Below are 23798 nucleotides of genomic sequence, written 5' to 3' on the forward strand. Positions count from 1 at the left end.
CCAGAGCGGTCATTAATGTGCTCTGACATATTTTTAGCTGAAAGGTGTTTTTCAACAATACCACCTTCATGGGCAACATCAGTTGTTTTTACTTCCCCTCGAGGGGTTCATCACCAGTGCTCTGCTCCCCATCTCTCACCTTCTCATTGTCTCCCAAGGGACGTGCCACCTCACAGGGGTCAGACCCTATGGGACAATCTGGGCTCTCCACGGGTTCATTTTGGATTCATCTCAGTGCTGAGTTTCTGATGCCTTTCCACGGAAAACCCAACCCCATGTTCCCCACTCATCATCACAGGGTAATGAGGAGGGTCAATGGGGGTAGCTGCAGGGGGACCTCTGGGTGACAGCTGTAGCTCATGCCCTGGATATCTCCTTGTTTTGGGGCATGGCTGCATTGTGAGCAGCTGAAGTTCACTGTGGCCCCACTGTCCATTTATCAGGTTTGCACACCAAGGTCAAGTTCACCGCGACCCAGTGGATCAGCTGGATGCTGGATAGAGGGAAGAGGGGATTCTGCTGCCTGTCCTGTAACAAACCTGTTTGCTAACACGTCGTGAGCTTCTGATATCTCCTAAGTAGGGTCTGGAGGTGCAGGGGGGTGTCAGGGTTACAGGGCTGGGCTGGGTGGTGTGGAGGTGTGGAGGGGATACAGGGGAGATGCAGGGGATTTGTAGTGGGGTATCTGGGTGATGCAGGGAGGGTGAGGGGGGTACCTGGGGTGATGCAGGAGGGATGCAGGGGGGTACTGAGGGGGATAATGATGCCCAGTGGGATGTAGGGAGGATACAGAGGGGATGCCTGGTGGGATGCAGGGAAATGCAGATGGGAGTGCCAGGGGTTACTGAGGAGGTGCAGGGGGGGCTGCCTGGAGACATGCGGGGAATATGGACAGGGGTGTGAGCTGCACAGGAGATGGTGCTGGGAGTGTGCTGGAGGCACATAGGGGGTGCATGGGGGCACAGAAGGTGTAGCGGGGGTGTCCGGAGATGTAACGACGGTGTAGGGGGCTGCGGGACTGCAGAAGTGGGGTGCAAGGGGGGTACAGAAAGGTCTCCCAGCTCTCAGTGCCAGGCGATGCAGCGGGACCCAGGGGGTGAGGGAGCGATGCCCGCAGGCACTTCACACCACCCTCTCCGTCCCCATCCTCCTTCTCCCCCCTCTGCCTCCGGGCTGGGCCCTCCTCCCTCTCCCCCCACCTCCATTCTCCCTCTCTCTCTCACACACACACACACACACCCCGGGAGCATCCCCCCGCCCCCGCCGGGCTCCGGGGCCGCTTTAAAAGCCGCCTCTCCCCGCTCCGCCCAGCGCGGCCCCGCGGAGCGCCGAGCACCATGCGCGCACCTCCGGCCTCCGCGCCCGCCCCGCGCCGCGCAGCCCCCCCGCCGCCCGCCCCCCTCTGCCTCCTGGTCCTGACCCTGCTCCTCTGGGGCCGGGGGGGGGCGGCGGGGCCCTCCCGCACCGTCTATACCAACCACTGGGCCGTCCGCGTGCGGGGGGGCCCGGCCGAGGCCGCCCGCCTGGCAGCCGCCTATGGGTACAGCAGCTTAGGGCAGGTAAGGGGGCGCGAGGTGGGGAGTGCGGAGGGGCCGTACGGGGCTGTTGGGGTTCGCGCTTGGGGCTGCGGGGCCGGGAAGTTGCACGGGTGGATCGGGGAAACTTTGGACTCTCCGCTCGGGGTTGATCGGAGGTGTCGGAAACGCGAGGAGCGGGCGGTCCCCCCCGCGAGCGCCGGGGGGGGGGGGTCCCGGCACGGTGCCTCCCGGGTCTGGGGATTCCGCCCCTTCCCCCTCCGGGAGCCGCGTCCCAGCGATTGATTGCAGCTCTGCTTTCTGCCCTAACCCCACGGAGTGTAATTCGGATGTTGCATCATCAACAAACCCGTCCCGTGCCCTTGTCCCGCAGCTGTCGGGCGGCAGCGTCCCTCCATCCCGTGTCCTTCCATCCCGGGTCCCCCACCTGCAGCGCCGCGCTCTGCCCTCCCCGGCCGTCCAGCCCCATCCCGACCTCCACCGCGGAGCCGGGAGCGCGCCCTTCTGTTGGTTCTCCCCATTCAGCTGAACGTCTCCATTAAACGTCCCGCTTTGCAGCAGACCTGCTCCTGCTTTAGGCTTTTGTGCCGACCCAACGCTGTGCTCCTGCTTTGGGGTTTTGCTTTGCCTTATATCGGCTGCCCTGAGCACCGATCCCTCGCCATTCCATCCATCCATCCATCCATCCATCCATCCATCCATCCATCCATCCATCCATCCATCCATCCATCCATCATTTCTGTCTGCCTGTCCCATCCATCTGTATGTCCCGTCCATCCCTCCCTCTCCCCTGAGCCCTCCCAGGACAGCCGGCAGCAGGCTGCAGACCAAGGGAAATATTTCTGTGCTTGCATCAGGGCGTTCCTGCCTCTCCTCCGGCGCGTGTACCTCTGCAGTGCTCTGGCTGCTGCGGGCCGTCCCCAGCCCCGGGGCTCACCCATGGGGAGGTCACCAAGTGCTGAACCCCGTGCATCCACGCCCTCCCCTTTGTGCACGTGTCCCTGGGGCTTATGGGGATGAGGAGGGGAGAAAGAGTGGCACGAGGATTTGGGGATCTCTGCGCTTGTCCCTGCTCTGGCACAGGGATATGCGGTGCTTCCCTCTTTCAGCTTCTGGGATTTCAGTTATTGGGACCCCGCTTGGATGTGGGGACTCCTGTGCCACCATGAGGGCTGCCTTCCCTTCCCCTCTGCTCACAGCATTTGGGAGAGAAGGGGATGGGAAGCAGAGCAGGAGGCTGACAAACCTGTGTGGCTGTATCGCTGCTTAACATTAAAGATGACATTTGTAGAGCAATTCCCATTGGAACTGGGATGTGTGAGCTTGTCTGGAGACAGAAGGGATCAACTCGCCTCTTGCAGTGTTGTGTTTCTCTGTGGGACTCTGCTGCTCTTGGCATTTCCAGCAACCCCTTTGTTGTGCTTGTGGAGTTTCAGCCCTATTGATGCCAACCATGGGAATGAACTGGAGTGTCCTGAGCTCCCCCGGAGCTCCCACCTGTGGGGCTCACACTGCTCCCAGTGAGTGGGGCAGGAGCTCCTGCAATGTCCTCTCTCATCCCACAGAGAGGAGAGCAAATACTCTTCCATCAATTTGTTATTTTTTTAGGTGGAAATCTCATTTTTGAGTTTTTCTTCCTGGGTTTAAAGCCAGGTTCAAAAGGTCCCTTGGCCCAAGGTCCTGCTGAAGGCAGGTCTGGCTCTCGGTTAAACCCAGCCTGGTTTGGTTTCCTTATTGTCCCTTCAGTAATCCTGTGGGAATGAAGAACTCTGGTCTATAATCCCCTGGCCCATCTGTCTGTATCTCTGCAGGGCATTGGGTTGAATGAGTGATGCCCGTGCTTTTGGGTTGGAAAGAGAGGGCCCACATAGAGCCATAGAATCATTGAGTTGGAAGGGCCCCTTAAAGGTCCAACTCCCCTGCACTGAACAGGGGCACCTACAGCTTGAGCAGGCGCTCAGAGCGCAGTGCACATCATCACTGGCTGCGAGATGAAGGGTCTGGGGACAGCACAACCTTGGAGGTGGCATTTTCCTCCAGACTGTGGGCAATCCTCGCCTTTGTAAAAGAAATCTCCTTTTTTTTTCCAGATTGGCAACTTGGAAAACTACTACCATTTCCACCACAGCAAAACATTCAAGCGCTCGACGCTGAGCAGCCGGGGACCGCACAGCTTCCTCCGCATGGACCCCAAGGTATGGGGCTGTACCCCCAAACCCCACAGCTGTGGTCTGCAGCACTGTGTGATGACAGCGCTGTCCTTGAGCATGCAGCCCTGTGCATGCACACGGTGACTCATTGGGCACGGGGATGTTTATTGGTGATGAAAAACACTTAAAGTGACTAAATGCTAACATCTGCCTGAAGGATGGGGGGAAAGCAAAGGGAGGAAAAAGCCTTCCAGGATCGCAAGGCTGCTGCATGCTTGGGTGTTGATCCAGTTGCCACAACATTTGCTGTCTCAATGGTTGCTATGTGTGAAATCGTTGGCAATCGGCGTGCATTGCTTCTTCCTAGAGCAAACATCCGAAGGGATTTGGGTTGCAGCTGAGTTGACAAAAGCAATGGGGTACCAGGAGGATGCAGGACAAGTGAGGCTGGGTGGTGTTGAGGACTGCAGCTCTGTGATATGTTATTTTGGCAGAGCAAAGGACAAATCCTCAGTGCTAATGCCTGGAGATGTGCAAAGTGCCGGAGCGGCGGCGGTGCTGCTCAGGGAACATCCAAGCAAATGATGGATTCCAACCTGCAATGGAAATACTTCCATCTCAATGAGTCTGGGGCCAACAGATGGGGCCGAGTCAATGGGCTTTTGGTCTGCGAGCGTGTGCCTTGCATTGCTGTGCGGTCCTCAGAGCTCTGAGGTCCCGTTGTTGGCTCTCACCCTGAGTTTAGGACCTCTTGGCGTATGTTCTCCCTCCTTCCCATGTTTCCAGCTCATTTTAGAGGTGTCTTGGCATTTGAGTGTGCACAGTGCAATAAAAAAATCCCTGCGAGGCACAGGGAGACGCGACATCGCAAGCTGGGAAACAAACATTGCAGAAACCCCGAAGAAGCAGCAAATTCAATCAATTGCAGATGTTCCACATCTCGTGTCTTCCAGGGGGCTATTGTTCCAGCCTGGGGATTTATTAGTCGGTTCCACCACAGGAGACAGGTTCCCTCGGGCTCTGGCAGTAAAGCGTGGTGATGGAACTTGCAAGAAGGGTCCTCGGGACACCCCAAATTGCACCCATACCCTTGGAGAACCCTTTGAGGTTGTAGCTGCTCGCTGTGGGGCTGATGGTGTGGTGAGGATGAAGGGATTTAGCAAACCTGGCAATTGCTGTGGGGAAAAGGAGAAGACACTGGGTGGAACTGCCCCATATCACTCAATGGAGATCCCAGAGCTCTGGGGAGCACAGGAGCTGCCCCTCTGCTCATTGCCCAGAATCCCAGCGCAGGGCTTTGTTCTAACAGGGTTTTTCTTTTCAATATAATTTCCAAGAAGCCTTTGCCCCCTGTGAAGGGTGATGGGAGCTGTCAGGAATGTCACCAGCTGAGGGCTGCCCCGGGCTGCTTCCCATCCTCACACAGCAGCAGTGCTGGGAAGGGGGTGGGCAGCGAGCCCCTCAGCCAGGGAGCTCTGCTTTGGGGAGAAAAGCTGCCTAATTGGGCAATTTCCTCTATTTAACATAGTTTTTTTCAACCAGACCACGAAGCTGTGTTTTGTTTTTGCTTCCAACACTTAAATCCATCGCTGCACAAATGAAGCAGCTTGCTATCAGCAGGCTAGGTGCCACGGAACCGTATTTTCCTATGAAATATGTTTTTGTTTGTTTCAACAGTTATTTTATTTTACTCCCCCCCCCCCCCCTTGGAAATATATAGATTTAAAAATGCAGCTCTAGGCTGGGAGCGATGCTCACCGTTCTGCCTCCATCTCTGTAAATCAGAGCCATAAAGCCATAAACCAAGTGCAGAGCGTTCGCTTCAGCTGGCAGCTCCCGCATAAACCAGCCAAACAAAAACTTGCCGTTCGGATTTGTATTCATTTTTATTTATTTTTTTGACGGGAAAGTCTCTGTCTAAAGATCAGAGTCACAGCCATGTGGAGGTCAGGGCCGCCAGAGCCCCGAGATACAGGGCTGAAGGGCTGGGGAGCTCTGTGCCCATCTCCAGCACAGTGAGAGTGTGGGGGGGTAAATGCTTGGGGGTACATGGGGTTGTTTTTGATGAACCTTCAGTGCTTGGGGCTGCACAAAGCCAGGGACGTCCAGGTGCGTGCTGGTGGGGCTGCAGGATGGGGACCCACCAGAGATGGGCATCAGGATGGAACAACAGCACCTTGGCAAATGAATGAATGAAACATATAGAACTCATATGACAACTTTCAGCCAGTGGTTCCTGGCTTGCTGGCTGTCCATCCTGCCCCTCTCCCTGCAGATGGAGCTGGCTGGGGGTTGGGGGCACTTCCCCCCACAGCCCTTTGTCCAGCAGTATTCTGTGCCCGCAGGTGGAGTGGCTGCAGCAGCAGGAGGTGCGGCGGCGGGTGAAGAGGCATGTCCGCAGTGATCCCCCTTCCCTGCCCTTCAACGACCCGGTGTGGCCCAACATGTGGTACCTGGTGAGTATTGTATTGCCTCCATGCAGAATGAGCTAAAAATACAGATTATTTGGTTTTTGTACAAAGGGTTGGAAGTGTTTCAGCAGTGCCTTCGCTGCTGCACTGTGCGCATAGACATCGGAGCATCACAGCTGCAGTGCCGGCACATCTTTGCCCATCAAAGAGCTGCTACCATCTATTTGCAATATCATTTTTCCTCCTGCCTGGCTCATCGATCCGTGTTTGACAGGGAAATTCGTTTGAAATTAAGCACAGAGAGGAAATGGGCGCTTCAAAAGCCAAGAGCCTGCAGTGTGCAGAGTGGTGGAGGGAAGGAATAATGGGGAGAGGAGAGGGTGCTCCTGAGCTGACCGCTGCTGGCAGCCTCGGTCAGTGTGGTTGGAGCTGATCTATGAGTTACTGGGAGGGGTTGGGATGTGATTTTGGGTTGATAATTGAGCTCCATGCTGCCGTGGAGGGGCTGAAGCCCAGGCTGTTGGGTTGCAGCCCTGTTGCAGGCTATGCTCTGCCATTGCTACCCCTGTAGCACTGCGGGGACAGGAACAGCCGCTGCCGCTCGGACATGAATGTGGTCGCCGCCTGGCAGAGGGGCTACACCGGCAGGAACGTGGTGGTCACCATTCTCGATGACGGGATAGAGAGGAACCACCCCGACCTGCTGCAGAACTACGTGAGTGGGGCACCCGGGTCTGAGTCATGCCAATGGAGGGGATTTGTTTCCACTGAACTGTGGGGAAAAAGCACAGCATGAGGCTGCGCAGCAGGAGGTCAAAGGAAGAGGGTGTTTTAGGAAGGAGAAATGAGAATGTGGGGAAACTCTGGCAGGGTCTGAGCTGCTGTCCCATGACAATAAGTGGAACCTAATGGTAGAAAACCCATTTCAGGACCCTCTTGCAAGCTATGATGTCAATGGGAATGACCATGACCCAACGCCGCGCTACGATGCCAGCAATGAGAATAAGTATGTGGTGCTAATTGTATGCCTGCTGAGACCCTGTCCCATCGTATCCCATGGAATCCCATCCCATCCCTTCAGGGAATGCTGTTTTAGGGGCTTTACACAAAATCTGCTCACTGGGCTTTCTCCCTGCAGGCACGGCACACGCTGCGCAGGGGAGGTGGCAGCAGCAGCCAACAACTCGTACTGCATTGTGGGCATTGCCTACAACGCACGCATTGGAGGTGAGGCCAGCACCGCCTGCAGCCCTCTGCCCTTCCTACTCCCCCCATGGGGCTGTGATGGGGTTGGTGTGTTCCTGGGGTGGGTAGAGGGATGTTGTTCCCCCACATATTGCTGGGAATTTGGCACCAACGTGGCTCAATGTGGATCATCCCCCATTTGGGCAAATCCCAGCATGGGGAGCAGGGAGCTCTGTGGGGGCTTGTGAGAGGATGGGGGTCCCCAGCCCCATGCAGGTGATCCCAGGGTGTGCAGGACATTGGCTCTGTGTGTTTTGGGGTGGAAAACTGCTTCGGTTGCATCCCTGTCATGAGTCCATACGTGTGTATGGGTAGTGGTGGCTTTGCCCTGAAGTGTTGGGGGGGGTCAGTCTAAATGGGACATGTATTTGGTTTGGCTGGTGGCAACGAGTTAGCTCCAGAAATCACTTATTTGTGAGGTTGTTGTCTGTCACTGAGCAGCTCAGGGGGGTCTGGAGGACCCCAGAATGTCCTCATGGGAAAATAAAATGGTTGTGCAGATGGGAGTGTGAGCACATCGTGTGGCTGATGGGACTGTGTGTGGTGAGCCCAGAGCTGGGTGTTCACTTGTGGGTGCCTCAGCAGGAGTGGGGCTTTGCCAAAGGATCTGTGAGCCCTTGTGCCACCCCAGGCACTAGGAGCAGTCCCAAGTGCTCAGGGTCTGGTTCTTTGCATCCCAGCAACCACACCTCTTTCCATTGGGTTGCGTCCTTCTGTGCATGGCTGGCAGTAGGAACCTGATGCTGGGGTAACCTCAGTGGAAGATGTGCTGGGGAGAGTGACTAGGGGGGCTGGCAAAGGCTGTGTTGTGGCCCCATCCCTAACTTTCTCTGTCCCCAAACTTCCCCATCCCATCCCGCCTGTGTGATGCCTTCTGCTCCTTGTTCAGCCGGGTTGGACAGGCTCTGGCTCTCCTCCACTCAATAGGATTTAAGGTTTAGCACCCTGCAGGATCAGGCCCTGGTGTCTGTATTTCCCCAGTAAGGGCTACAGAAAGGATTTGCTTGCTGTCTTTATTATGGGTTCTGTTTTAATTTGCTTCCTTTTCTTGACCCGTGTGTGTGCTGGGGATGGTGAGCGAGGCAGGCAGCCTGGCAGAGCCAAGAAACCCAAGCTCCAGACCTATCACCTTTGCATTTGAGGAAGAAAACACTGCAGCTTCAGTGAGAGTGACTTTAGATGGATGACTCAAATAAAGCAGTGATGAACGAGCACAACTTGCTGGGGAAGCCCATTTTTCACACTCAGGGAGCTCCCACCTAATTGGACTCGCTGCTCTCCATCGCTCATGCATCACTTCTCATTTGCTGTGGGCAAAACATTGCCATAAGCAAGTAGGGTTCCTGTCCTACCTCCTCCTCTCTTCTTTCCTCGCTTGGGGGGCAGCTTCCCTTCATGTTTCCTGGGACAGGGAGTTTGGGCACAGCTTCCTGCGTTTCCAAACTCGTGTTTGTCTATTGTGGGACAGCGTCAGAGAAACGTAATTGAGCTGAGTGTTGTCTGGAGCACAGCTGCAGTGTGATTCCATCTGCCTGCAGTTGTTTTCTTTAAGAGAAGCACATGTGGAAGGGGAAATGCATCAGTGTAAAGCAGAGTCTCCCTGACTGGATGCTGGGCATCGCTTTGGGCTCTCCGTACAAAGCATCAGCGCTTGCTATCCTTGTCCTGGCACTGCTGGCTCAGTTGGACAGTGATGTGACACAGCAATAGGCACTGCTGCCTCCATACATGGGGTCCCATTGTCCTGTGGCACTGCCCACTGCCCGTGTGTGCCCAAAGCCAACAGGGCCATGAGCACTGGGGAAAAGCTGCTGTCATCCAGGTGGTGTTGTTGGATTAGGTGGGGAAAACAAGATTTTAGGATGGGAAGCCAATGTTTTAGGATGGGAATACCAGGGTTTTTGGATGGGAATTTTGATGATGGGAATGCAGCTTCCTCCTAACAGCTCAGACCCGCTGGAGCTGATTTTAAACCCTCACCCAAATCCTCATTGCTTGCAATAAAGCAGCACAGGGAGCATGAGCAGAGCTCCCTGCATGCCCTCCCAGCTCCTGGCCATGGGCTCACTGGTGCTGCCTCTTGTTGCAGCCATTGGAGGCATGCCGAGCCTCGCGGTTTCCACCACCGCTAACAAAGGCCTTTGATTGCAATCCTTGCACTTTCATAAAAGCCATTAAGCCCTAATGTCTGATGTTTTTGTGCTTTTAGGCATTCGTATGTTAGATGGAGATGTAACAGATGTTGTTGAAGCGAAGTCGCTTGGCATCAGACCCGATTACATTGACATTTACAGCGCGAGCTGGGGGCCAGATGATGATGGGAAGACAGTTGATGGACCCGGCCTATTGGCCAAGCAGGCTTTTGAGCATGGCATTAAAAAGGTGTGGACCGCGCAGTGCCCAGTGCTGGCACTTCTCCCCTGCCCCGTGGGACCCCTGCTCCGCCCCCTACATCCCATCCCTGAGCTCTGAGGGTTTGGTGATGGGGGACCCCTCGAGTGGCAAAGACCTGGTGCTTTTAAATTAAAAAGAAAAGAGCAAATATTGGCTCAAAGCACCGGGAAAAGCTCTTCTACGGCCCCTCGGTGGGTAAGTGATGCTCCCCCCACGTTCTGGGGCAGCTTGGGGTTGGGTTTGGCTGCTCTGAGACCATTCCCCTCCTTTCCTCCTCTCTGCTCTCAGCTCTGCCGCCCTCATGTTATCTATAAATAGGGTGGAGTGTTTTCCCACTATTTACTTGATTTCCTGCCGGGGCGGTCGGGCTGAAGAGGAATTCATTGAAGTTGCTGGGAGTTCACGTCGTGTAAATACAGGGAACAGGCCGCCCTTCACAGTGCTTTTTTCCATGCGGGAGTGAGCAGGCAGCAGTGGGGTCCCTGCCCAGCACAGACCCGCCGTTTGGGAAGAGTTCTCCAAATCTCTGCTTTCATTTGAATACAGGAGCTGCAGCTGAGCTTGGGGTGGTAGGACAAGGGAGGGGATTTGGATGAAGATGGGACCTGCACCCCTCGGTGCCCCTTTTCCCCTTCCCCTCTCCCTTTCCTCTTCCCCCTTCTCTTTCCCCCTTTCCTTTCCCCCTTCCCATTTCCCCTTCCCTTTCCTCCTTCCCATTTCCCCTTCCCTTTCCTCCTTCCTTTTTCCCTATTTCCTTTTCAATGAGGCAGGGTTACTGATTGACTGCTGTGTTCCTGAGCCCCGTGTTGCCTTTCCCACTCTGTACCAGACTGATTTGGGTTCCGCACCATCCCCATCTCGCATTTCCTGTTGGCCAGTGCCACCCATGTTAGCAGCCCTCACCACCCTCCTTGCAGAGCTCCTAATTGCCGCCTGCCTCCCCTTAATTAATGAGGAAAGTCATAAGCAGAGAGCTAGCAGCAACCTTTAGCCCAAGCGAATGGCTGCGTCTGAGTTATAAATCCTTAAAATTGAGTTTTTAATGGAAACATTAAAATAACCTTTATCTGTTAGCAGTAGGGCTGCACGGGGGTCATTTATCATCTCGTTACTCACCACACTTGTTAGCTCCCAAGCTAATAGGATGATATTTCTCCTGGTACTATAGGGCTCCAGGACTACAGGAGCAGGGAATGTGCCCCTTGTGTCCCACTGATTCCTTAGTCCCAAGCATTGGCCAAGAGGGAAATCCCAGGGGTTTAGATGCTGTCTGCATCTCCTGTTTTTATTGCAGCCTTTCTAGGGTGGTATTGGTTTGGGGAGGGTAGCCAATAAAGCCATTGGGTGTTTCGGGTCTGCTTGTGGGAAGCTTCATGGCTGGCTGGGGAGTGCAGGGATGGCTTAAGGCCAACCAAGTTGCAAAGTGAGGCAATGTCCTGCTCTGTTGGGAGCTGCCATTGGGTGTGAGTGGAGCTGCGCTGGGGTGGAGGGATGTTGCTTGCATGCTCTCTTGGTTCTGGAGCTGACTCCCGCTGTGGATGCAGTGACACAGGCAGAGCCTGGAGCATCCTTGTGAGGGAGATCTTGGCTTCCCCTCAAATGAAGCCCATAGCCACATCTCTGCATGTGGTCTGTGGTACCACTAGATGCTGTAGGTGGCACACGGGTTCTGTTGGTGCTTTTTTGCTGCTAGGTCTCGTTGGCCATCACGCATGACCAGCTGGCCCAATGTATGCATGGCCATATACACGGGAGACAGGATAAATCCCAGCAAATTGCTCTGATTTTGCATCTTTTGCTGTGAGAGCAGACAGCCAAGCAGAAGGTGGGGATACAGGCAGGCGCCGATCTGCCCAGGTGAACCTTGAGCTCTCTGCAAGGAGTCCAGGGCTCTAAGGAGGCAAAGGAGCAAGGCAGCCATTTCAGAGGAGGAGACTTAATTAAACAAAAGAGATATGCAGGGATGGCGCTCCATTCCATGCTTGCTCAGTACCCGTGCAGAGCATCAGGATGTGCAATAACACATTAGCTCTGTGCGCCCCAAGGGGAGCAAATGGGCCCCTCTTGTGCCGTGCTGCCAGCTTCATTAAGGGCCCCTTGTTAGCAGTGTGGCTGCTCCCACCTGGGACTTTCCCCAGCTCTGGGGAGGTCTGGGCAGTCGGCAAGGCTGCCTGGTGGGGATGCTCCATCAGATGTTCGTGCCAAGCCATGAGGGAATGAAAGAAGCAAACAAACAAAGCCTAAAGGATGCGTTGCAGGAAGCTCTCTGATGGTTTGGGTGGGCGGTGGGTGGCTTTGCGATGGGCTTTGTGGGCTGGAGAGAAGTGGGGCACAGGTTTTGGGGAGTTTCTCAATGTTCCTCTAGGATGAGGTGACCCAGCTGCTCTTACCCAGGGGGAAAACTGCATGTCGATGCCACCCTTCCACCCTAACCAAACCCGAAATCCTGCCCCAAACCCAGTGCAGTGGTGTCTGCCCCGACTGCTGTCCCCTGCTCCCTGGGCTGCTCCCTGTGCTCATCCCAGGCAAACACTCGGTCTCCTCACCCTTTTCTCTCTGTGCCCACAGGGTCGCAGGGGCTTGGGGTCCATTTTTGTCTGGGCATCGGGAAACGGAGGCCGGGAGGGCGACTACTGCTCCTGTGATGGCTACACCAACAGCATCTACACCATCTCCATCAGCAGCACCACCGAGAACGGCTACAAGCCCTGGTACCTGGAGGAGTGTGCATCCACCCTGGCCACCACCTACAGCAGCGGGGCCTTCTATGAGCGGAAAATTGTAAGTGCAGCCCTGAGCAGATCAGCAGCCCATTGAGTGTTTGTGGTGAGGGCTTCTGCTCGAGGGGTTGTTTGGTAACAGCTGTTCAGTGCACTGGCCTTGGTGGTCTTGTCCTCGGGAAGCTCCAAAATCTGGGTTTTCCCATTGGTGTGTAAAAATGAAAACAAGCCCATAGAAATGCAAACAAGCATGAGCCCATGGGCATTTTTTCCAGCTCTGCTCCAGCCGTAGCTTTTCCTGCAGCTGATCCACAACTAAACTAAATTTTTGTCCTTTTCCAAGGTTTTTTTTTTTTTTGCAAGGGAAAACACAAGCGCAGGTGTTTGCTGACCTGCCAGATGCATCTGCAGCCCCTCGTTTGGGCTGATGATGTGGGAACTGTGGCGAGGGTTCATTACCCATGCCGTGGCACCATGGTTTCCATTGAGCTCTCAATGGTCAGTACTGGGAGCACCTCTGGCATCGTGGGGCTGCAGCTGCTCTCTCCACAGGTCACCACCGACCTCCGGCACCGCTGCACCGATGGCCACACTGGCACCTCTGTGTCTGCACCCATGGTGGCTGGCATCATTGCCTTGGCTTTGGAGGCAAAGTAAGTCAGCCCCGCTGGGGTGGGACCTTCCCAAGCTTAGGGAAAAGGATTACTTTTGCATAACATCAAATGCACTCTCAGCCCCGCTCCAGCCATTCCCTGGCTTGCAGGGCATCTGCTCATGAGCTTTTATTAGTGTTTTTATGGGGTGGAATACAAACAAGGCTTTGTCTCCCCTTGTCACGAATGAGCTGCCGTTGTATCTGGGGGCGGTCACACTCAGCAGACTCCATCTCCTCCAGTTTAATCTTGGTACTCAGGTTGAGTGATCACGTTTTGGGAGATGTTTCCCTTCTTAGGAGTGTTAGGTGTAGGATTTGCATTGTTTATCCAAGGCATAAAACGCAACATTAAGTACCAGGGCTTGGTGCTGGGAGGTGCAGGCGCTCAGATGCCCCATTATGATGAGAAGGAATAAATTGTATTTCTTTTTCTTAAATGTTGTTTGAGAGCAATATCAGTAACAGCTTGAGATGCTGAGGAGACTGTAAGAAAAGCACAGAAAATTCTTCAGAAATATCCCTGTGTTGGGGCATAGAAACATGCGGTGCTCACTGCAAGGCTCCATGAACAGACATCATGTCATCACTGCATAAGGGGTTTTTTTGCAGACACTTTGGGTTTTTGTTTTTATGTTAAATGAGCAACTCAGGATTTTGTCCAGCTTTTTTCTTTAGCCTAAAGAACTAAATACCCCTTGTTCATGGGCACACAGCATCCCTCCCTGGGTGCTCTCCCTCTACTTGGGCACCCCAAGCAATGGGCACCCCCCGCAGGCAGGGCGTGAGCATTGAAATAACCAATTCATACCCTATTTGGGTAGGAAAGACTGATTTTTAGCCTGATGGGAGGACTGGGGGCAGCAGAGCTGTGCTGTGACCACGTCTCCTTGCAGCCCCCTGCTCACGTGGAGGGACGTCCAGCACCTCCTGGTCAGGACCTCACGGCCAGTACACCTGCGGGCAGCCGACTGGAAGACCAATGGAGCAGGGCATAAAGGTGAGGTGCTGTGGGATGGCAAAAACAGCATCCAAAGGGAAATGAGAGGCCTCCCAGCTCCAGGGGATTCACACTGGATGGGTGCTCTCAGCTGGGTTGGGGACTCTGCTGTTGGGGGAGATTTGCAGTCTTGCTTGGTGGAGGTTCTCCACCTCCATAACTGTGGTGCTGGGTGGTAATGGAGTGACAGGAGCTGAGGGAACAGCATGGAGTCAGGGCAGGGTCAGGTTGGATGTTCTGCCCCTGAGAGTGGTGGGTGTGGAACAGCCCCCCAGGGAGGTGGGCAAAGCCCTGGGCTGCTGAAGCTCAGGGAATGTTGGGACACCGTTCTCGGACATCAGGTTTGGATTTGGGTGGTTCAAGTAGTTGGACCCAATGATTCTTGTGGGTCCCTAACAAACTCGGGATATTCTATGCCCATTGGGCTGCCCCTTTTTTATTTGTGTTACCAGGGTGATTTCGGGGTGTAAGTCGGGCAGGTTGATGAGCTCCATGTGTTGGAGCACCTCCTGCCACAGTGGGGTCAGCTCTATGTCTTCCCAGATGGGTGGAGGACCTGTAACATCAAGACATGCTGGGAGCAGCATCTGTCAGGCAGAATGGAGATTTCTGAGTCTTCTCTCTTTCCAGTTAGCCATCTATATGGCTTCGGCCTGGTTGATGCAGAAGCTATAGTAGTGGAAGCCAAGAAATGGAAGACAGTGCCACCCCAGCACGTCTGCGTGGGAAGCCTGGACAGGGTACCCAAGTGAGTGGTGGGGCTGGGACGTGGTTCCCTTGAACTGGAAGAATTGGGGGTGCAGTCCTGGGTCAGTGTCAGTCACCTGGACAAGCCAGGAGCATTTTTTCTGTTATTGTTTTGTCGTTTGTTTTGTGGCTGATTTTAAGGCAGGAGGTCCCGTGGGCTGTGTTCTGGGACCAGCTCTGATGGTGGGTGATTTCTCCTGCCCCCTCTTGTGCTTATGCATCCTGGGAGGGGCTCTGTAGTGACCCCTGGTTCCCTCTGGGTTGTTGGGATCTGCTGGGACAGAGCAGAGCCTACAACTATGGCACCGCCTAGCCTTGCAGTGAGCTGTTCAACAGGAAAGCACAGTTTCTTTGGAGAGCATCAAGTATGCAAAGCAGGAATGGGTTTGGAGCCAAGTGTGTTCATGAAACTATTTATCTGATACAGACACTAATTACAACCCAAAGAGGAATGCTGCACTGATAATTATAATAAAAAAGTGCCCTTGCAACCTATAAGGAATAGATCTTACAGGCAGTTCAAAAGCATCTTGTTACCATCGGGCAATTCAGCAAATCCCCCTGCTAGGACAATGCATTGCCATGGAGGAGGTGATAATTTGCCACTCTTTGCTGCAAAGCAGTAGGAATCTGGGTTTAAACACAACTGAGAAGAAATGGGGAAGCACGGTGCCAATAGGACACCAAGGGAAATGCTCACAAATACTCCCAAACATGGGCATTAAGCCCTCATTCCAACCATCTGTCGGCAGAGCTAAAGTGTACTTGTGTGCCCAGCTCCCATCAGTGGGATGGTACCCAGTTCCCATCAGTGGGAGCTCAATGCTCCAACCCTACCAGCCTGTAGAAAAGGGATTTTCTTTCCCAGTGAGGGGGAAACGTTACCCTTGCACACAGCGTGAGGGCTCAGGATTTGCATCACTGTTGATTGGTTACCATTGCATCCTGGCAGGTACATCCGCCCGGACCATGTGCTGCGTGCCAGCACCCTGAGCAGTGCCTGCAGTGAGCAGCGGGAGCAGCATGTGCTGTACCTGGAGCACGTGGTGGTGCGGCTCAGCATCGCGCACCCGCGCCGTGGTGACCTGCAGATCAGCCTCGTGTCTCCAGCAGGGACCAGATCACAGCTCCTGGCCAGGAGGTGAGAACAGCCACCGTGAGCTGTGCTTGATATGCCTGGAGTCTTTCATGGGGATACCTTTAGCACATCTCGGTTGCAATGGGATCTGTACATCCTTGGCCCGTGCAGTGATGCCGAATGTATCCTTCATTCCACACCTCCCTTTCCTGATTGAATGAGACCTGTGTGGCTTTCCTTCTCCCGCTGCAGAGTGTTTGACCATTCCAATGAGGGTTTCAAGGGCTGGGAGTTCATGACGGTGCACTGCTGGGGCGAGAGGGCAGCTGGCGAGTGGACACTGGAGATCCAGGACACGCCATCCCAGGTGCGCAGCCCCACCGCACAAGGTAAGCACCCACACCACCACCTCCCCCAGCCTCTTTGCCCCAAATTTTGCTTGCCCCAAACTTTCAGATCTCAGATCTTTTGCCCAAATTTCCAAGAATGGGTGTAAAAGCCAAGCCCTGCTGCTCAGAGGCTGGGCTGAGCCGGCAGCAGGTTTTCTCCCTCTGGCAAATTTGCTGCAGCCGAGAACGAGGTTTCCAAAATTAAACTGTAATGAGTCCAAAACGAGGAAACCCGAGAGCTGTAATTGTTGTTTGTTTGTTTTGCTGTGCTGCTCGAACATCTGGAGCGTGGGATGGTTGTGCAATGGCGCAAGGGGACAGTGCCCTGTGGGTGCAGATGAACGTCCTGCCTGAGCTGCCACCACACAGGCTGGGGGGGACTGTCCCCAACCAGAGCCTCCCAGGTGTTCCCAGCCTCAGCCTGGCTCTAGTCCTTGCCCCCTTAGTGGCCAAGGAGCTGGGCTGGTAGGTTCCAGCCTCGTGGGAAGGGGATGTGGAACATAAAGTATCGTGCCCCAGGCTGGTGTGCCATATGGGGGTGTAAAAATTCACATTCTCATTGATAGAAAGCCAGGAGAAAATTAAAAACCTCACCCACGCTGCTCTCTGGCAGGAGGAACACATGGGGGCTCATTGTGTAGAAGGTGTTGCTGTTTGCTGCCTTGGCCTGAAAGCTTTTGAACTCATTGGAGCAGCAGCAAAACATCCCCAGAATTGCTTTTCCCCCGTATTTGTGGTTCTCAGTTGGCATTAGGGAATCGGCTCCATGTGGCTGCACGCTACCCCAGGGCTTTGCCTTACCTGGCTGTGTGGAATAAACCCCAAACAAGCACATTAAGTCACCCCTTAGGGAGCTGCAACAGTGTGTTTGAAGCAGAGAGTGCAAAACAGGAGGGAAGAAAGATGAAGGGGAAGAAAGGGAAGAGATGCTCATGGCCAGGGCTGGGATATTCCCCTCCACTGCCATTCACCGCCCAGTGCAGGGCTAATATTTGCTGGCACTCATCTACTGAGATGGGAGGCAAAACCTTTAAGTCATTTTGTTTTCTTTGTTGGATGGAGGTGACTGAGCTGTCCCTGATGAGGGCTCCTGAGCTTGCCCTTTGCTGGCTCCACTCCATCTATGTTGGATGGAGCAGGTGGCTTCTTGCCGTCCTGCCCGAGCACGGAGCTTACAGCACCAAGAGCCAAGATATTTGTTTGAGATCATTAAGCCCTTGGAAACGTGGGGATTAGTGGTTCAAACAGAATGCACTGCAGACTTGAAGTGACTTGCATTGATTGAGAATTGCAACAGGAAGAACTGCTGGGAAGGAGCAGCTGTTTGTTCTGGATGGTCCCAAAGCCATGTGGGTCAGGGCAGGACACCTATGGGGAGCTGTTCCTGTTGAGGCTGCACCCATTGCGCATTGGGCACACTTTCAGTGAATGGCGGTGAAATTTGGGGTGTAGGGGTCAGGTTGGAAAAGACCACTAAGATCGTTGAGTCCAACCATCAACCCAACCCCACCGTGCCCTCTAATCATGTCACAGTGAGCTCAGCCCTGAAGCTTGAGATGGGGCAAGCGCTGTGTGGGAAGCTTGGTATGATGGCACACATGCCCCACAGGGAAGCTGAAGGAGTGGAGCATCGTCTTCTATGGGACGGCTGAGCACCCCTACAACACTCCAGGGGCCTCCCAGCCCCGCACAAGGACACTGGAGGTATCGGAAATGGAGCCATCGAGGGCTGCTTTCCTGCAGAGCCAGGTGGAGATGGCGGAGGAGGAGGAGGAGGAGTATGCAGGTAGGTGCCTTGGGGTGTCCTTTCCCTGAGCATAACCCCAAAAATCTGAGCTGGGATAACAAGGGCGAGGTGGGAGAGTGGGGAGGAGCAGTGCCTGTGGCTGGAGCAGGGCAGCAGGACGGTAAAATTAGAAGGTAGAAAAACAGCACGCCGGCGCTCCCACCACAAATTGATGGTGGAGGCGTCTAGGGAATAAAAAAAACAAAGATCTTCTGCTCACCTCCCCCTGGAGCAAACAATGAAATGTGTCCCCTTCCCTCTGTCCATCTGTCCCGGGCTGGGGGGACTGTTTGTATTCAGAGCATCCCCACAGCCCCCAGGAGGCTCTTAGACTCTGACCTTGTGCCAGAGCTGCCAGCTGAGTTGCCATCTCCCAACAGGTCCCTGCCACCCCGAGTGTGGTGACCAGGGCTGCGATGGCCCCAGTGCCGATCAGTGCTTGAACTGCATCCACTACAGCCTGGGCAGCGTGAAAACTGGCAGGTGAGAAGCTGTGGGGTGCTTGCATGGAGCAAGAAGGATAAGGGAGAGAAAACAGAGGCAGGAAGCATGGGAACCTCTGCCCTGGAGTAGGATGGCATGGGGGAAATGGAGCCAGAAGGGTATTGTTTGTTGACTTTGCTGGCCAGAGCCATCGATGACCAAAGAATGCACGGCCGAGGTGCCAGCTGGCACCTGAAGTTGGGTTTTGCTGTGATGGGCATGGGGCTGGGCAACCCTAAAACATGGGTGGCAGTGGATGAGCAGAACAAACCCAAATTCACCCCAAGGCTCAGCCCCTCTGTTCCTCCTCCAGGATGTGTGTCAGCTCCTGCCCAGCAGGGTTCTTTGGCGACAAGGCAGCGCGGAGGTGCCGGCGGTGCTACAAGGGCTGCGAGAGCTGTGTTGGCCGGGGCCCGGGGCAGTGCACAGCGTGCAAGAGGAACCTCTACCACCACCCTGAGATGGGTGCCTGCCTGCCCCTCTGCCCGCCCAGCTTTTACGCCGAGGAACGTAAGGATGCTCATAACTGGATTGTGTATCATAGGGCTAAACCCTGCGTGCATTCATGCTCTTTTCAATGGAGAAAACACTTTGATTTCCAAGTGCCAGCTCAAGTGCTGCCAGAATAGAGGGGGGAGTTGTGCATGAGGGCCGCAAAATGCATTCAGAGCTATTAAATAAGGGCAGTTGTTAATGGGGCCATGCGGCTCTACCTGCAAATCCCCATCCAAGTTTTGTCCTCACCCACTCTCCTTGTGGTTTTTCTTTTTTTGGTTTTTTGTATTTTTTGAAAGGTCAGAAACGCTGTCTGAAATGCCATCAAAGCTGTAAAAAGTGTCTCGGCGAGCCGGATAAGTGTACTGCATGCAAAGATGGGTTCAGGTAAAATACCAGAGCTTGTACCTTCGGCACTGAGGGCTGTGTTTTAAATGTGGGAAGTGGATGAGCAGCCTGTCCATGGGGGGAAATTAGTCAGCCATTAGTTAAAGACCTCGGATCCTGCTTTAGAGGTTGTGCTGCAAAACGGTGCGAAGGGAATGGAGAGGCGGCACTTTGTGTCTCTTTGGAAGATGGAAAGCTCCCACGGGGATGGTTCGGAAGCGCCCATCTGAATTCAGTGGCATCTAACACAAGGGAAAGTGCATTGAAAACATTTGCACCGCGTACTGCAAACCACATATGGGGCAGGCTGACTGTGCTTCATGCAGGGGCTGTGGGAGCTGGGGATGGGCTGCACCAGGTCCCCAGAGCCAACGTGTGGGTGTCAGTGTTCTCTGCTTTCCTGTCAGCCTGGTGGGAGAGAGCTGCGTGCCTGAGTGCCAGCCTGCCATGTACCTCAGCCGTGAGCACCGGCGCTGCGAGACCTGCCCTGCTGGCACAGGTACAGCCTTCATCCCCTGCATCTCCCTGCAAAAAACCCACATCTTTGCACATGACACACAGGTGCCCGTAACACCCAGAGCCATGCTGGCTGGGGCAGGGAGAGAGAAATCACAGCACAGGTAGGCTGTGGGCTGCATTATTTTCCCTGCGGCTGTCCCACTGAATAACAGCATCCATAGGGAGATGCCTGGAGGAGCCCTGGGGACAGAGTGCTCCCGCACACAGTGCAGGTGCCGGGCTGCATTCCTGCTGGAAAAGCTTGCAGGGAGTTTTTACATTTTGATTACAGCCATTCTTTATTTCCTGATCCCTCTGAATCCAGGTGCTGCGGTTTAATAAGGTTGCAGGGGAGGCAGTAAAACCTTCTCAGAGTGATGGAGGATGGCTCTGCGGTGCTTAAAAATGTCATGTGCTCAACGTGTGCTGTCCCCAGGGCTGGGGACATCCACCCATGTCCCCGAGTCACTGGGCGTCCCCTTTAAATTTTGCCTTTTTTTTGCTGTCTGCGTGTCTCATTGTTTTCCATGGTTAATGATTGTGCCTGTTCTTGAAATCATCATAGATCTGATGATAATATGATCTCCAGACAATTCATGTTCAGTCGTATGAATCTCATTTATCACACACAGGCAATTTCCTAGGGCTAAATCCAAAATATTTATTGATCTTGTTGGCAAGCGTGGAAGGGAACGGACTCTTAATCCCTTAAGAAAATTATTTTCCTTCTAATTCTTATTCCAGGCAGTATAAATGCACTTCCCACCATTATTTTTCAAGCCTTTTTCCCTCTCTTTTTCCCACATAACCATTTCTCACGCACAGTGCGTGGAAGGCTCCTCATGACAGCAAAGCCACGGCACATGGACACCACACATCTCCTCCCCAGCTGCATTTTGCATCTGCCCTTTTTTTCCATGCACTGCACCGAGCAGAGTGGGAAAACCAAACTGCTGCATCCATGTCTGGGAGCAGGAAAGGGATTTTGATGCAAGGGCTGCCAGGGCAGGATGCTGGATGGGTTTTTGGGGTGGGAGCAGCATGCAGGACCCCATTGGCACAATGAGCATCTTGTTCATTCCCAAATGAGACTGAGATGTTTAGTGGCTTCTGTCCCCTGTCCGGCAGGACCTGGTGAGGATGACTGCACACCCTGTACCCCTGACAGCCCTGCACCTCACTGGCGCTGTGTTTCTGCCTGCCGGGAGGGCTTCTATCCTGCTGACAGCCACGGGCTGCCCAACAAGGTCTGCAAGAGGTAAGGACCTGGTGAAAGAAGTAAGTGGCGACGGTGAAACCAGCTGGCAGCTGGAGCTGTTTATAGGGAAATCAAACAAAAAGGGGAGGAGGGAGCCAGCTCGGCACATCCCCTGTGCCACCCAGCCAAGGTGCCCTGGGGCTATGTGGAGGGGCTGAGCCCTGGCCCCAGGCTCTCTTCGAGGTGTGGGAGGCAGGGTGATGTTGAGCACATGTTCCAGCTCTCAGCAGAGTCCCTGCCCTGCGGCCTCAGCATTCACCCATCCCAGCACCCAGCACAGGCCCTGGAGGAGCCGCGGGGCAGCAATTTGGCTGCTCTCCCCATGGGGCTGATGTGCAAGGGAGGGTTGGGAGGCGACTTGACATTCACAGGCACAAGGTTTCAGATTTGCTGCTTTCCACCTCTTGCGCTCTGCTGCCCGCAGCGCCTGGCTTTGGGGCAGTGAGCAGAGCACAGTGTGGTCTGTCCCCAGGTGTGACGAGCACTGCTCTGCCTGCGAGGGCTCCAGTGGGAACTGCGTGCGGTGTAAGGACGGCTTCAGCCTTCTTGGTGGCTCCTGCGTGACCAACGAGACCTGCACCAATGGTGAGTGGCACCGACGGTCCTCCCCTGTTGCAGAAAGGAGGGCTTTGGGGGATTCCCTTAGTAGTGTAGAGCTAAAGGCAGCTGGGCTTGCTGGGGTGCGGGTGGCTGGCAGAGCTGCTGGCTGTCTGCCTGTTGCTCAAATGCATGCAAGCGTTTACCCAAGTGTTTGTTCTTCATTCTGCTTTAGTCTCGGGGCTAATTCTCCCCCTCGCTGCAAAGCTTCTTTCTTCCTTCATTAGAACCATGTGAAAGATGCCCTGTAAAAGCAACGCCTTTTCCATTCTCTCTCCTCAAACACTGGAACGAATTGCACCGCCTGTTACGTGCGATGTTTGTTTATTTAAAATGTTAATCTGCTCTCATTTTCTCTTGTTCCTCGGCCGCCCTCCCAGCTGACAAGACTTTCTGTGAGATGGTGAAATCAAACAAGCTCTGTGAAAAGAAGCTGTTTGTGCAGTTCTGCTGTCAGACGTGTCTTATGGCCGGGTAAAGTCCAGCGGCCGCATCCAGGACTTCCACTGACTGCCAGCCCGGTTTTGCCAAATGATTAGGACACAAAAAATAACATATTTTTTCAGCTTTGGGAGAGTTTACATGGTGCTGTTGTAAGTTTGATGGCTTTAATATCACTGTCAGCTTGTTTCTATAGCAATACGTTAAGCAGAGAACAGATTGTAGCCCAAACGACGGAGACCTGGAAGGCCCCAAGCAGGCAGTGATATTAATACTCTCAAACACTCCTCGTGAGCAGGGAGCAAGGCATGACCCGTGCACCCAGGTTTGGTTCTGCACAGAGATCCTACAGACGTTGTGCTTGGATGGGACAGCACACACACGCGGCTCTGGCCCCGCTCTGTGACCCAGAGACCCGCACTGCTGCCAGCCAGCGCCGTGCTCCGTGCCCACGGGAAACGACGACCCAGCTGCTTCTCCCTGCCTGTGAGTGCGGCAACGACTGGAGCTCCGCAGAGCGAAGCCCCCCGGTGTGCAGGCAGAGCCGGGTGCCTGCAGGGGGCGGTTCGTCCACGCGGGGCAGCGTTATGGCAAAGCGCATTTTCCTTCCCGAAAGGCTGAGCTGCCGTTTAGTTGGGGAAGGAGCGCTGTCCTTCCTCTCGGAGGTGGTTTCCCAGTTCATCTCTTCCAGCATTTTGCATCACCATCCCGCCTTTAGCTGGGATACCTCCCAGCCACGGCAGTGATTTTCTTCCCCTTCTGTTTCCAAAAGAGACATTCCAGGGATCTGGCCAGGAAACTCTCAGTTCCACAAACCCGCCCCCAAACAACCCTCTCCATGCTCTCTTCCTAACACGTCACGTGCTGTTTATACAACCGTGTTTCAGATATCCTTGGCTGTGTTGTTTTACAGATATGTTTTTTTAATAACTTATACAGTCCTTGTTTTTTCTCTGTAGACTATTTTTTTATATGGGGAGCGGGGAATCTTTGGTGTCCTACGTCCTTCTCCGCCCTCGCAGAGATGCTCTCTTTAACCAAACATCCACAGTATTTCCCTATGCTGCATGTTCTGATTTTTCCCCTGTTGATAGATTGAACGAGTTAAACCTTTTGCCAACGAAACTCACAGTGTAAATCAACTCCAGTTCCTGGTGGAGCTGTGGCTGATCCCTTCTTGTCCCCCATTGCCACGCTGCGCCCTGCCCAGGCTTGTCTCTGCGGGGCAAAGAGGGGAGAGCCTCGCCTGAGAGCCGTGGGTGAACTGACCTTTAAGTTAATAAACTATTGATCTCCCCCGAGCGATGGATCTGTGCTTTTGGCTGATCTGTGCAGCTGCTGCTGCAGACCCTCTGGCTGGGTCTTAGCTTGGCTACAGATGGGCTTTCCCCCAGCTGTGCTGGTTGGGGGCTCGCTGCCCTTCCCAGCCATACTCTGAGCATCCTGCAGCCCTGCTGCCCACGGCACAGCTCACACTCAACCCTCCTTGGCTGGGAGCAGAGGGAGCTCTGGAGCCTGTTGTTGTGTTTGTT

At 54.3% G+C, this 23798-nt stretch overlaps 1 protein-coding gene across 2 annotated transcripts; it reads left to right on the plus strand.

Moving 5' to 3' along the window:
• The first annotated feature begins 1337 nt into the window (after window positions 1–1337).
• Window positions 1338–23794, plus strand: PCSK6 (proprotein convertase subtilisin/kexin type 6). Of its 2 annotated transcripts, XM_072345852.1 has the most exons (21): window positions 1338–1559; window positions 3626–3730; window positions 6031–6141; window positions 6668–6811; window positions 7026–7102; window positions 7235–7323; window positions 9551–9723; window positions 12304–12516; window positions 13008–13108; window positions 14004–14107; window positions 14738–14855; window positions 15807–15995; window positions 16185–16321; window positions 17931–18107; window positions 18488–18590; window positions 18904–19100; window positions 19385–19472; window positions 19880–19971; window positions 21099–21228; window positions 21701–21813; window positions 22206–23794. In XM_072345852.1, exons 1-21 carry the CDS (start codon window positions 1338–1340, stop codon window positions 22301–22303), a joined length of 2781 nt encoding a protein of 926 aa, XP_072201953.1. In that variant the 3' UTR covers window positions 22304–23794. The 2 variants fall into 2 exon arrangements, with proteins under 2 accessions (XP_072201953.1, XP_072201954.1); XM_072345853.1 differs by lacking the exons at window positions 1338–1559; window positions 3626–3730 and having other exon boundaries at window positions 6628–6811; window positions 22206–23792.
• The last annotated feature ends 4 nt before the right edge of the window (window positions 23795–23798 follow it).

This window comes from Excalfactoria chinensis, chromosome 10 (genome assembly GCF_039878825.1).
Source record: "Excalfactoria chinensis isolate bCotChi1 chromosome 10, bCotChi1.hap2, whole genome shotgun sequence".
NCBI lineage: Eukaryota > Metazoa > Chordata > Aves > Galliformes > Phasianidae > Excalfactoria > Excalfactoria chinensis.